The sequence below is a fragment of the Ctenopharyngodon idella genome, chromosome 4 (genome assembly GCF_019924925.1).
Source record: "Ctenopharyngodon idella isolate HZGC_01 chromosome 4, HZGC01, whole genome shotgun sequence".
Classification (NCBI taxonomy): domain Eukaryota; kingdom Metazoa; phylum Chordata; class Actinopteri; order Cypriniformes; family Xenocyprididae; genus Ctenopharyngodon; species Ctenopharyngodon idella.
In genome coordinates, this window is record NC_067223.1 from 7,413,105 (window position 1) to 7,427,024 (window position 13,920).

The window sequence follows — 13,920 nt, forward strand, 5'->3', positions numbered from 1 at the left end:
TACAGTGACAGCACATGAAAAATATGACTTTATTTATTGAAAAAGGAAAACAGCAACACTCTCCAGTTGAATTCTATCCAGGTTACATCTCTGTCATCCAGAAGAACAGCTTTCGGTCCCCACCGACAACACAAAGAGGCAGTGTCCTATGCCAGCTTAGACCAGCCCCCACAGACGCTGAACCAATCATCACAGGCTGCAATGACAATTGTGTACCATGAGGCTTGAGGTAGGTAGGTAACACATAAACAGACAAGTACGTCATTTTACAAACCTGTGGATGGCCCAGATGATGCACCAATAACTGACTGTTTATTTTTCCTGGATAGCCTGTGGTAGCGAAAAGATTCTCATTTGCCCTTGACCATCTGTAGAAGAGAGGCCACCAGCATTATAGTCATGAACGCAGTCCAACAAATAATGAATGATTTGATCTATAGTAAAAATTTACCTGAAATGCCTAGCCTTGCCAACATGAGCTGGCCTCTTCTCAAGTGGATAACTACAGGCAAAACACATCAGTATCATTTACAGACAGTTTAATTCACTCCCACATTACATCATGGTCAGCATAACTGCTCATTTGAATGTCGTTATGGTGATTTAGTGTGGAGGAGTTCATGTAAGACTATAAAAGGTTTTAAGGCTTGATTCTCTACATTTGCCTTTTTATTTGACGCAGGTATCTTTCTCTAGCTAAGTTGATGTGTTTTGCAAATTATGGACAAAATCTTGATTCTCAGAAAGATAAACTAAATTAAGTAGAACAGGGGAGACAGCAGACAATATGCCTGGGTCATGCTGACCACACAAAACATTTCTGCTTTAAAAGCAACTCACTGCACAAACATAACAAACCATTAACGATGACGTTGACCACAGAAACAAAGTTGTGTTTACCTGGAGCGGGTAATGTCCCAGATCACCCAATCATTGGCCACCACAGCTCCAACCTTAATAGTGTTTGTGAGACACCAGTCAGCTGACATGAGCGGCATCTGCCCGCTGTCCAGAGACAGAATGGCATGTTGTGTAACAAGATCATAGAACCGTATAGTGCCTTTCTTCTCTGCCACCATCAACTGTATCAAACAAAGATGTATTGATTTATTTTGGTAGTGGGATCCTTAAGTCTGAAACCACACTGACAATCTGGAACTCAAAATTACATTGAAAGAGTGAATGTTATGAAATAAAATTACACATTAGTTCTTTGTCAGACTTCTGTTACTGACCTTACAGATGTCCTCGGGGTGCCAACAGACGCTTACACCAGGGGAACGCAGTCTGAATGAAGTGGTTTCATTACCATCAAGATCCCACACTCTTCAGGAAGGAAAGCAACAATATAATCTTCAGGAAAATACAATAATGCAGAGATGATTTATGTGAACATAATTTAACCACAAAATCTATGCTGAATGATGGCCAAAAGATAATACTTTGATCAAAACATTGTGTAGGTTAAATTTTACATGAAAAACAGGGATAAAGTCTCTAGAAAATCTACTATGGAGTGAAACAAGCCATGTGCACTTTTAACTATGTGGACGTTCTTTTTCGTTTTTTCCCCATTTTAGTTTCCGGTGTTAAAGTCTCCGTGAACAGGAAGTTGAAACCGACTTTACTTTAGTGTTGTGACATATTTCCAAGTGAAACGGAATATAGCAGAAACTCACTCATAGCAGACTGACGGTTGGAGGGGAGTGGTTAAGGATATTCAACCCAAACCGTCAAACTGATGTCCTCAGAGAAGGAACGCCATTCCAGAGCGGAAGCAAATTTTTATAGATTTTGATTAAAGATTACCACGACAAACACATTTTTTTCTGTGTATTAATTTGCTCGGATTAATTCGCCACAAGACTAGTAATGTCCGCTAACAAAGTAGATAGGGACAATTTTGATTTCATGAGGACTTTAAGAAATTCACAATTTAATCCAAATTATAAGCGGTGCAATAAAGTTGGAGGTCACATTAACAGAGGAAATAAGCCAGCAACAGGAAAAAAGACTGAGGTCATAAATGGGTTATTACATCAGCCCTGTCCTCATGTGTTCTTGGTTCTTACCCTTTCAAAGGCACGCACAAACTAAAAAAAGAGCTGTCAGAAACAGGACACTAATCAAAAGCAGCATAATCCCAATAAGAGCTCAATTAGGCACACAGAAAAAAAAAAGACAGATGCTAAAAATAACTTCCTGCCAACGAAAGACCACAAACCACTAACCTACAATAAAACAACAGGATGACTGAAGACTACAGAGTCTGAATACAACTTCAATAGATGTGGATTTCGGCAAGATTTCAACCTATAGATGAGTAGACAGTAGTGATACACTATCATTTCAGGGCTTCAATCAAGGTGTACATTTTATCAGTAACTGTGTTCCTTGGGAATCAAACCTATGACCTTGGAGTTGCTAGCACCATTTTGAACTACAGGAACCCTTGCCTGCAGCTGACCTGGAGTTCCACTGAGAAGCAGGACTGCCAATACCTCCCAGTCTTTTCTTCCAAGGCACAGAAGACTTTCACTCCAAATCTGCTTCTTGAAGTTAGTGAAGGCAAGCTAGGGCAAGTACAGATACAGCAAGAGGCCTGCAAGCAGACGCAATAAATCATTTGGATGGAGAAGACTGGAGATCAGATTCTGGATGGTTTTACTGGAGATCAGATCTTGGGTTTACCACATTACAGAGGCCCGAGTGAAGAGAACCACAAGTTCCCTCAAATGAGTTGAAACTATGGAGGTTTTCTGGGAAAGCGTGGGGGGAAGAGAAAGAGAGGGGGAAAAAAAAAAAGAAGCCTTCCATTAATAGGAAAGACGCACAACCGCTTGGTTGATGAGGTCATTGAGAAGTCTTCATCAAATGAAGGCCAAAAGCACTCCAAAGCCTGTCTGAATGTCAACCGTGCAGTTGGGCAGATTAATATCTTCAGCTGGGCGGTACTTGGAGGACATGCCTCATGCTCAACAGCTCCCAGACAGGGGTCTTTGTAAGCACCTAAGCTCTGTCCAACACATTTGCCAGGAACTCCTGAACTGTCTCCCCTCGTCTGGGGCATCTCTGCTCTGATCAAGCTCCTTTGAGTGAGGTTTCAGACCACACCACACAAACATGGTTAAAACCCCTTTACTCAGAACCCCTCGCCAAGCAAGAGTTCAATTGCACGCAAAACCGCCAGCCCTGACAACTGCCAGGGTATTCAAGAAGGCGAAAAGTCAGCTCTCTACAACCCTGACAATGCCAAATGAGGATTAAGACACTAAGCACACAAAAAAGTGGGAAGCATCACAGACAATGTGCTACTGCTATTGCGTAAGGCTCTTCAATGACTGACGCAGCATTGTGGGATAACACGCAACAGCCATGTACAATCCGAGTTGAAAGAGATGGAAGTGTTTGAAGTCACGGAAGATCTAAGAGGGAAAACAAGGGGAGGGTCTGTCTGGCTTGTCTGTGTTTTCCCACACTGCACAACCGGGAAGCTGAGCTGAGCATGCAATGTGATTTTTAGGATGGGGTAGGGGTGAGAAATGCTGAAATTGAGTTAAGAACTGTTGAAACAAACATTTATGGTGGTGACCAGGTCAGGGGCTAATTCCTTGTCAAATATGATATGAATAACAGTTCTGACCTGACCGTTTAAAACAACAGTGTTAATAGTTTTGTTTACATTCAGGTGTTCTCGGCAGCCAAAATGAGACTTTTTTGTGGTTTAGTATAGTTTATCAATCATGAAGGGAATGAAAAGTTTAAAACCTCACACAGAAACTGGTGGACAAAACTAACCCAAAAACAGCCATCATCACCAGACTCACTTTATAGAATATACTGGCTTAGTTTCAAAACCTAGTGAGCTGGTTCATAGTAGTACCATAAGAGTGCATACCTTTAGGGCAATGGTTCCCAACCATGTTCCTGGAGGCCCCCAAGCACTGCACATTTTGCATGTTTCCTCAATTAAACACATCTGATTCAGGTCATCAGCTCATTATAGCGACTCCAAGATCTGAATTGGGTGTGTCAGACAAAGGAATGCAAATATGCACTGTTGGGGGGCCTCCAGGAACATGGTTGGGAACCACTGCTTTAGGGTACATATTCTAAAGTACTAATATGCACCCTTTTGGGGTATAGAAGGTACAAACATAGCTCTTTGATGGTACTGCCCCAGTAACAAGTTGTTGCACCTCTAAAGGTACCATTTTTGCACATTTCTTCTGACAGTATAGACAGTCTTTTATGGCATCACACGCACCTTTGGAAGGTGGTTCAAAACCGTAAGCAGCAACATGTTGCTGCCTTCCGAGGTACCTTTTGTCAGTCAAATTTTAAGACAGCATCAAATGTATCCTTAGATGAGAAATATTGGGTAATCAGTTTTGCAGCATAGTAAAGCCAAACTCTATTGCGGGTTTGTCCAAACCTGGATGACCATCTTCCTGCAGAGTTTAACTCCAGCCTGCGCCAACACACCTGTAAGGTGACCCTCTAGGAGCAGGACTGGAACTCCCTGCGCTGCACTATTAGACTCAATTTGTAGTCAAATCTCCTGTGCCGATTATGCACAGTGCTATTCGAGTGTCAAGTGGAGTTGCTACCTAAGTTTCAAATTAGTTACTTATGATGTTCTATTTTGGATCAAACCACTTTTCTATACAACAGAACACTCCTTGCATTACTTCTCATACTCTAGAACTGCAGGTATGCCCTATTCTCCTACAGTGAACTCTGTCAACTCAGCATTTCCTTGTGTTACCTGCACTCCCAACAGTTATCAAAGGAAACAAGTTGCACTCTTTCCTCGGCACACACACAGAGAATTGCGTAACACTAGAGGAGATCTGAAACTGCTCGATTCTAAGATTGAGGTGGTTAATTAACCCTCAATGGCAATATCTTAAAAGGCAGGAAAGATAAAGCTTAAATACCTATGTGAAAGAACACGATGAATTTCCATGCTTTCTGATAAGGCTGCAGACCAACTGAGGCTTGCTGGATAAGCAAGTTAAGAACCATTGTATGGACACCACCATACTAGCATCCCATTCTGGTGACCAGCATCCCAAACTTATGCTGCTGAATAGAAAAGGTGAAAAGGTGTCATGCACGCAAAAACATTCCAGCTGAAAGCCACATTTGTATCAAAAGCACAGTTTGTGTGGCCTGACTGGAAAAGGTTCACTCTTTCTCTAACATTAACCTGATCTTTCTCTTGTTCCACCTCGCTGTTCCTCCTGCGTCCCATATTTTCTCAACGTGACAGAATTTAAATCTTTCTGCAGATGGAGCGCTCTACTGTTTTCTCTGGCTCCACAGGAGAGGGAGACTGAGGCTTATGGCGGATGTTTCCTGCTTCGATCCCTTCAGTGGCCCCTCTCCTCTCCCACCAAACGCACTATCTCTGACACAAAATCTACTGACCAAAGCAACATATATCAAATATCTGCATCTAAATTCTGACGGGCATGTGTTAAGTATGGTTTTGGAGGGCACAATGGGTAACATTTGGCTGTTTTCCTTATGAGCAAGACCACAACGAAACACCAAATCTCAAATCATGATATCAAATCTCTCATTCGAGCTGGCAGTTCAGGATTAGTAATATATGGTAACTGCAGTGGTTTGCACCTTACTGTGCTGTCGGGTGGGCCATGATTTATTCATAAGAAATGGTTATTATTTAATCAAAATAATAAGCCGAGTCTAACTGAGCCAGTCTTAGGGGTGTTAGGGATTACAAAAGGGATTTCAGTACATCCAGGATCCAGCAGAGAAGAAGCCCATTATTGCCGAAGCTGCAAACTGAAACAGTCTCACCCCGACTGTGATAAAGATCAGCGATTCCTCCTTTCATCACAGCCTGAAGCTCCACCAACATCAATAAAACAGCTGCGAGGAGAGCGATGGACCCAGAGCACTCTTATTCTCAATGACGCACCACCGCTATGATGAGTGTATGAAAACATTATCGCAACGCAATGGGTCAGTGCTGACATGGGGTCATATGCTGACACTGGCGCTGCGTGCATCAAGAAATGTACTGGATTTAGAGCAGAGCTTCAAGCTTGCTGATGGGGAAGATGATGGTTAATATTAAAAGGATGTAATATCTTTAAGCCAATGGCACAGAAATGGCAAAATCACCTGACCATGTTGAGAAAGCATAGTTACACCTTCCAAACTTTAAGACGTATACCATAAAACTGTCATGGCAAGGTCTCCATAAAGGATCCAGTTGCTGAAATTTGGATGTCTAGAAGGAAAACTACTGTCTTGGTCCTCATCCACCTTGAAGCCATTAAGGTTTGCAAGCTGGGAAGACTAAAGCCGGGCCATTGAGTTGTGGCAGGCCACAGCGCTGCAACATCCAGGTGTGTCAGTTACATGGTTCTGACGCAAAAGGGAAGACCCGAGACTCCAGGAGTGCTCTCTTACATTACCTCTGACTGCCAAGAAACCGCACTTACCTCAGTGGCTGATTGGTGGGGCCACATTCAAGGAGCTCGTTAACTGTGGCCGTGGAGAGGAAAAGCCATGGCTACTGATTGGATTTCCACGTTTAACCAATTACTTAGAAAAACTGTGCGAGCAAGTGGCGGTTGACGCTTACGCAAAGCAACGGCAAGCCGTGTTGTGTTTAGTGTCGGGTTTCAGTGTGGAAATTTGGTCAAGACTTTCTGCATCATTAACAGAGAACAGAACACACTCACACACACACACACATATTTTCGCTTTCTCACACTCATACACTCGGACTAAAGTGCAACTAACCTGCAAGTGTGGTCATCGCTGACAGAGGCTATTTGCTTTCCCTCTGCAGGCTCAAACACTAGATGATTAATGTAGCTGGTGTGGCCTTCCATCACCTAGGCAACACAAGAAATCAAAGAATTCGAATACAACATTCATACAGTGAACAAGTCAGCCGAGGACAAAGACAAACTTTTCCATACAGATGAATGGGTGTACAGTCAATGCCTTGATCATATATTGATATTTTTCAGACTTTTTGAGTGGTGATGCTCATGGATAGTTAAACCGACCTTTCATTTGAATCGATTCAGACCTGATTCATGGAACTTAAGCACCATTTTTCTTACTGAAGTTTAACAGCCAATTAAAAGCGCATTAAAATCATTTCGATATTGACATATCACTTAATTTTATATTACCAGCAAAATTATTGTGAATAAATTGTGTATATTCAACATGAATGAGCTACCTTTACGTCACAGCTGTTCTGGAGTTCGGATGTCCATAGCCTGATTTTTCTGTCTGCCGCAGCGGTGCACAACCTGAAACGGGAAGAAAAAAAATGATAAAATAAAGCACTGCATCATGTTCGTGGGTGTGTAATAAACCACAGTCAGAAGATAAAACACTGGAGAGATTAAAAATGTTAAAGACAAACAACTAAAGTCAGAATTTCATCACGCCACTTTCACATTTGTCTGTTCAAAATCCAACCAAACCTAATAAAACATCTCTGCCACTAATCAGCAGCAGCAATTATTCACACAATTACACTAACTCACCTCTGACAAGAAAAACACTTTCAGTTAGAGAATCGCACGCACATTTTAATGTTACTATACCACACACAGACACAAAATCTTCTTACATCTTCTAACAAATAAGAATCACACGAGTTCTTGCCACAAAAGGTCCAATTACAATCACAAAGCTCTATCAACATGTTCATTTGTGAGTTGTTTTTGGCTAGATTGCTGCGCAGATGGCGTAACATCACAACGGTACCAATCATTTCCATGCCAGCAGTACCAGCAGGCAACCAGTCAACCTGTCAATAACCTCTGACTCGGTGTCAACCCACACGCCCAGGAAACCTTAATAAGATCTCTAGTACGCCGTTCCCAAGAGGTACACCTACAGTGAAGAAGAAAATAAACCCAAACAAGGGGCAGCGCACACAGTTAAGCATGCTACACCTTCCGCCCTGACCACAGCATGGCCAGGAAATAACTCTGCCCTTCCCATGCTGCTAAAGCTACAGGAAACTTCCCCACCGGGAGCAGAACACTCCCAAGTTCACAGCTTAAGGAAGAATATGTCAGACTGACAACATCTTATTAGACTCTTGATACAAACCAGATCAAACTATAGCTGTGACAGACACTTTCCACTGCTTGACATGAACATACAAATCTTGGTAATGAATTGACCCCTGGAAAATGGGTCTCTCAGTGATAAAAACATATTCTGAGAAAGCACATTTATTTGAACAAAAATGAGTATGTTTGTGCATGTGTGGTAAAATATCTCAACTCTCAAATATCGCAATTGACTCAGACATCAATTAGGAAGGGAAATTCAATAGTGCAATACAGAGAAAGCATATTTATCTAACATTTAAAAGAATATCAGGATTTGTGCGGTAAAATAAATCAATTATCATATGCTGTGTCTGAGCCTCTAATGAAGTGAAGGAAAACCCGGCTGTAGATTAACTGTATGGTGTCTGGCATCAAGACCTGTGCTCCTTCCATAGATCATCATAATTCCACATCTTCTATTACAAACACAATGTCACATTATAATCCATCAGTTTCATTCGGTTTCACCCCTGCATAAAAAAGCAGTACATGTTCAAAGCCGTACCTGATGACCAGAGGGAGCTTGTCCAGACAGGTTTCAGGGCTCCATGCGATGGCATCCACACGTACTCCGTGCATGAACACTTGCAAAGAGGTGAATTCTACACCCTCGACTTCTGTGTCTTCCTCCTGCACAAATACAAATCACTAGGCTTCATCACTTTAATGCACCATCACTCAAATGCTGACACACAGACAAGACAATCTGTTGGATAGGCACAATCCTGGTAAAAATGTCATTGTTTTCTTTTATAGATCGATATGGAACAGTATACTATTTCTTTAGATGCGTACTATGTACTTTGGCTGCATCTGCAAATGCATACTCTCTGAGAAGGTACTTCGTTTGAATAAGCACTTACTTTGCCACAGTTAAAAGTATATTTTATGTAATATGAATGTCTTTAGTTTGAATGCAATCCAGATGTACTACAAACGTTATGTGACCTACAGCATGGCTTCACTGCCATTCACAAATCCTATCCTGTAGCCTAATATGATAGTAAATTGATTTTGCCTACTGTTTTATGAATACTGTAAATTCGGACACACTATTTTCACACTGTTTTTTGCCTTCTATAGAGAAGGGAAGTATGCATATTCGGATGCAGCTATTATGCACATTTCTGAATGTCTAAATTTTCTAGACAACCCACTACTTTTGCCAAAATATGTAGTATACAATACTATACCCCATAACTCCCATAAATGTATTAAAATTGATCATTCATTTCTTGCGTGATCAATGAACAAAGCAATATAATGCTTTTAAAGGAATAGATCACCCAAAAATTAAAATTATCCCATGATCTACTCATCCTCAAGCCATCCTAGGTGTATATGACTATCTTCTTTCAGACGAACACAATCAGAGATTTATTTAGAAATATCCTTAACAATGGTTGTGAATGAGGGCCTGCGTTTTGAAGCCAAAAATAATGCATCCATCCATAAAAAAGTAATCCATGAGTCCAGGGGGTTATTAAAGGCCTTCTGAAGCGAAGCGTTTTTGTAAGAAAAATATCCATATTTAAAACTTTATAAATTCAAATAACTAGCCAAGAAGATAGTCATATACACCTAGGATGGCTTGAGGGTGAGTAAATCATTTATTTCAAACATAATATATATAATATTAAATAATGACATTTACATTCGATATGCAACTTATAATTGGTTGCAAAATGGCGGTCAGTAGGAAGTGATCCTTTTAGGAAAGTTTTTTGAATTTGTTAACAGGACCATAGTAAGGAGTCTTGACGCCTTGGTTTTACAAACCATTTAAAAACGCAATATGTAATTTTTTTACGGAGCCCCGCACATGACATGCAAGAAAAAAAATAAAATCGTGCGCACGATTTACTAATTCGTTCCCTCGATTTACTAAATTGTGCGCACGATTTAGTAAATCGAGGGAACGAATTAGTAAATCATGCGCACGATTTAGCCTACTATTTTTTTCCTGCATGTCATGTCCGGGGCTCCGTATTTTTTGCCACTAGAGGTCGCTTATTCAAAACAAAGGCATAGCTTGATGACACCTTGATTTTGCGGAATAATGGGAGGTGTTGTCTTCAGACGGTGGAAAAGAATCCAACGAGACTTGGGCAGAAATCATATTCATTGATGAGCTAATGTATTAAAGATCTATTAACATTACTGTAGTATGAAGCAGGGTGTGGCTGAAAGCCGTTGGAGCGGAACGAGGCCGCTGGAGCGATTGCTAATAAGAGACAAGCGCGACACACGGCTCGAGAGCAGTGGAGCTTTTATTATGCCGCAGTCGCCGCTTCCGCTTCTTCCGGTCATGCGTACGTGGGGTAACGCAGCGCTGTTTTCTCATATTAGATACATTTGTGTGTTGAAAGCTGTTATAATACTACTCTGTGTGTTCGGTCGGTGGCTACTGTGAGACACTTGTTGCACACTGCAGTAAGCTAGATCGATATTAGGCATGGTAAAACATGATGCTCGCTGTAAATTAAGAAAACGAGATTTAAACAATAAGACTTCCTGTGTTGAGCTATATAACAATGATTAGTTTTCTGTCAATGAATGTATCCAAACAGTTGATCACCTGTCTAATAAAACACATAATATATTAAAACGTCTTTGGTGTTTCCATGGTTTCTACAAAATAAAACCGGAAATCAAGGTTAACGCGGGTATAATGTCATTGATTGGCGACGCACGGACAGGGTCTGTGTCCTGGTTAAAATTGCTTATTTCTCTGGATTTAAACATTCTTGGAAACATTTAGGATAATGCAAGTACACAAGTCAATAAAATATACAACATTGTTCTAGTGGTTTTTGGATATTTTAATACAAAAATCCTACATATTGTGCCTTTAAAAAATTAAAGAGTATACTGCAGTATGTTAGTAATCCGTTCTAAACAGCCCCCCCGAATTTCATGTAAGCATGGATGTTTTGTCAGTAAAACTGCTTGTGCTTTTGTCCACCTTGCATCCGCATACTATCCACCATAAATAGTATTCGAGATTAGTTATCTTGAAAACTATTTAGGATGTTTTGTTTCACCTGTGATCAAATACACCTGAACCAGTTCACCGATGTTCAAATCATAGACAGGTGTGGGGGAGATGGATTTTAGTGAGGTAGATCTCCAGGAGAAGGTTATAGATTATAGAGCACTGTTCTTACCTTAAAACGACAAGTGCCCACAACCACATACTGATTTCCTCCATACGCCAGGAGCGACGCAGGTGAGCCACAGTCATATGGACTGAACTCCACTACATGTACATAGTCCTCGCAGGGCACTGTGTAGGATGCAGAGCGAACTGTATCATCTGGCATCTTCCATCAAAAGAGTCTTTATTTGGATGAAAAGGAGTTACTTTCCCTTCTAAATGACAAGTAACAAGGGAAAAACAAAATGAAAATGCCGTAACGGTTAACAAAAGTACATTAAGTATTATATCTGATGTGCTGTAATAGGATGAAATGTGTGCTGTGTAGATACTCATTCAAAAAAAAAAAAAAAAAAAAAATCTTCAAAAATAATAAACTCTAGAACTTAATCTCTACTGCACCTTATGTTATGTAACAATTAATACATAACGATTTATTTTTTACGCTCTCCATACATTTCATTGTCGAAGTTGTTAGTAAACTAACGTTACACTTCTGTCAGATCAGAGATCACACTGATGTGCAACGAGTCTAGCCGATTCATGCACATGAAAATAAATATTATTGCTTTATAGTTTATACGACAAACCTGGGATAACTTTATGAAGATCGTCTGATCGAATGAGTGAGCTCGTGCACAGGACACATGCGAGGCTTGCTTGTTCTCAGCGCGCTTTCTGGTCACGTGATCGTGTTTGTTTTCTTCCAGGTTAGTGACGCAATCGTGACGCAGGCCCATATAAATATCAGAAAAGAATTTTGCATCATTCGAAAAAGTAAAAGATGTATTAATGCACGTCTTTATGTAATTTATTGTAAATAGCAATTTTACCCCTGCACAAGTTTATTTATATTTGATTAACTTATAAATAATCATACATTTGTACATGCTAAATGTTTTACTGTTCTTATTATTGTGGATATGCTTAAAAAATGCACAAACGATATAAATAAATGTAAAACGCAATGATTAATGCTTTAGTTTATTGCCAGTAAGGAGTAAAAGGAGTGTTTGTTGATTTCTCTTCTCATTCTCTCCGATTTATAGCCCAGGGGAAATGTCCTGCCCCTGCACTCATAAACTGTGTTTATGTAACTCTCATATTCTTCCACATCACCAGTTTTATTTCTTTTCTTGTCAACAATCAACACTGATACGCACCTCGGTTTGAAAGAAAACGGGACTGTTCCGTTGTGCTTTTGACTTCCTGTTTGGCGGGGCGTGGCCAACTCATCGCGCTCTGTGATTGGTCCAGGCGTCCTGGCATGTGGATTTAAATTTACAGGCAGCGCACCAGTTTATAATAACTTACATTTACTGGCGTCTGTTTTCCCATATGTTTCACGTTAGAGACCTAGGACGCGTCTAAATATCAGTGTTGGTAAGTTGACATAAGAGGTTTGAAGGTTCTGTTCCTAATAAAGTGCAAAGGGGCTCCTCTTGTTCCTGACTATTATTGTGATTTGCTTGATGTCTTTGGACTTTCTGTTCTAGCTCAGTGGTAGAGTTGGAAAGATATATGTGATGCTGGCTGGGTTGCATGTATGTTCTGCTGTCTGCTCATAATCATTTTGTTGCTGACCTGCTCAATTTTCTGGCCCTGTAGAAGATTTTGTAAAGATTGAATAATGGTGGTTATGGAGGAAAGCCTGAGAACAATGACCAGGGTCTTCAGGAGAGAATGTCACAGGGTGTTGGACTCTGAGAGGACCACCATTCAAGGGGCTGATGGGATGCTGATGGTCTTGCAACTTGCTATGGCTGGGGTCAACAAGCAGGTAATGTTGCATTGTTAGAAATTTTGTTTAAAGACTTATTCCACATCTTGAGAATCTGGGTTATTATTTTTTGCAAATAATTAATGATTTTTAAAGTCACCAAGCACGAAATTTTGGATCTCCCAGGTCTGTAAATGCATACACTACTGTTCAAACGTTTGGGGCAAGTAAGATTTAAAAAGAAATGAGTACTTTTAGTCAGAAAGGATACATTACATTGATCAAAAGTTACGTAAAGATATCTATAATGTTACAAAAGAGTTGAATAAATGCTGTTCTTTTGAATTTATATCACAGATTGATGAGTCCTGGGGAAAAAAAAAAAAAAAAATCAGTTTCCATAAAAATATTAAGCAGCACAACTGTTTTAAACATTGATAATAAGAAGAAAGGTTTATTGAGCTGCAAAATACCAGATTAGAATAATTTATCAGGATCATGTGACACTGGAGTAATGGCTGATGAAAATTCAGCTTTATACATGTAGCAATAGGAAAAAGAATGAGTCACACAAGTTTGAATCATACATTTTGTTCTGTATCTGTACATTTTCTGTTGACCGGTTGTGCGTAATATGCTTGTCCCTGTGTTTGCTCTGCTCCTGACAGGAATATGGGGACTTTGGTGTTGCTTTGAGTGAAGTCTTGGCTGCCTGGAAATACTTCCTTCTGGATAAGCTCCAGCTATCCCACAACGATATCCCTCTTCCACAAAACTATGACCTCATCCGAAAAGAGTATGACTGCTTTTTGAAACGCACAAATACTGTGGACTTGATTGACGTCTTCATTATGTTCAAGGAGCTTCGGATAAATGAGGACCCTGAGGAGCCCCTAACCGCGGTGAGTGCTGCCAGT

The 13,920-nt window shown here is 40.4% G+C and overlaps 2 protein-coding genes across 4 annotated transcripts in view; one reads left to right on the forward strand and one right to left on the reverse strand.

The window, feature by feature from the left end:
* On the reverse strand, positions 1–11,986 carry nup37 (nucleoporin 37). Its single transcript, XM_051891200.1, has 10 exons — positions 11,874–11,986; positions 11,294–11,498; positions 8,632–8,756; positions 7,235–7,307; positions 6,784–6,878; positions 1,236–1,326; positions 901–1,082; positions 452–502; positions 275–368; positions 1–196 (listed from the first exon to the last, which is right to left on the reverse strand). Exons 2-10 carry the CDS (start codon positions 11,447–11,449, stop codon positions 83–85), a joined length of 981 nt encoding a protein of 326 aa, XP_051747160.1. The 5' UTR covers positions 11,450–11,498; positions 11,874–11,986; the 3' UTR covers positions 1–82.
* The window catches only part of parpbp (PARP1 binding protein), a 14,433-nt gene continuing 11,723 nt past the window's right edge, over positions 11,211–13,920 (forward strand). For 2 of the 3 annotated variants that reach the window (XM_051891197.1, XM_051891199.1), the window contains exons 1-3: positions 12,499–12,666; positions 12,892–13,063; positions 13,672–13,905. In XM_051891197.1, coding sequence (XP_051747157.1) covers positions 12,914–13,063; positions 13,672–13,905 — 384 coding nt within the window. In that variant the 5' untranslated portion in view covers positions 12,499–12,666; positions 12,892–12,913. Of the gene's footprint in view, positions 11,356–12,498; positions 12,667–12,891; positions 13,064–13,671; positions 13,906–13,920 lie in introns of those variants that run through there. The other variant, XM_051891198.1, reaches the window with a different exon arrangement.

Excerpts from the sequence above, each read along its gene's own strand:
- nup37 (XM_051891200.1), bottom strand. The coding sequence starts at position 11,449 with ATGCCAGATGATACAGTTCGCTCTGCATCCTACACAGTGCCCTGCGAG. Across the intron at positions 8,757-11,293 it reads TGGGCACTTGTCGTTTTAAG|GAGGAAGACACAGAAGTCGA; the intron begins GTAAGAACAGTG and ends GTATTTGTGCAG. Across the intron at positions 1,083-1,235 it reads ACCCCGAGGACATCTGTAAG|TTGATGGTGGCAGAGAAGAA; the intron begins GTCAGTAACAGA and ends TGTTTGATACAG.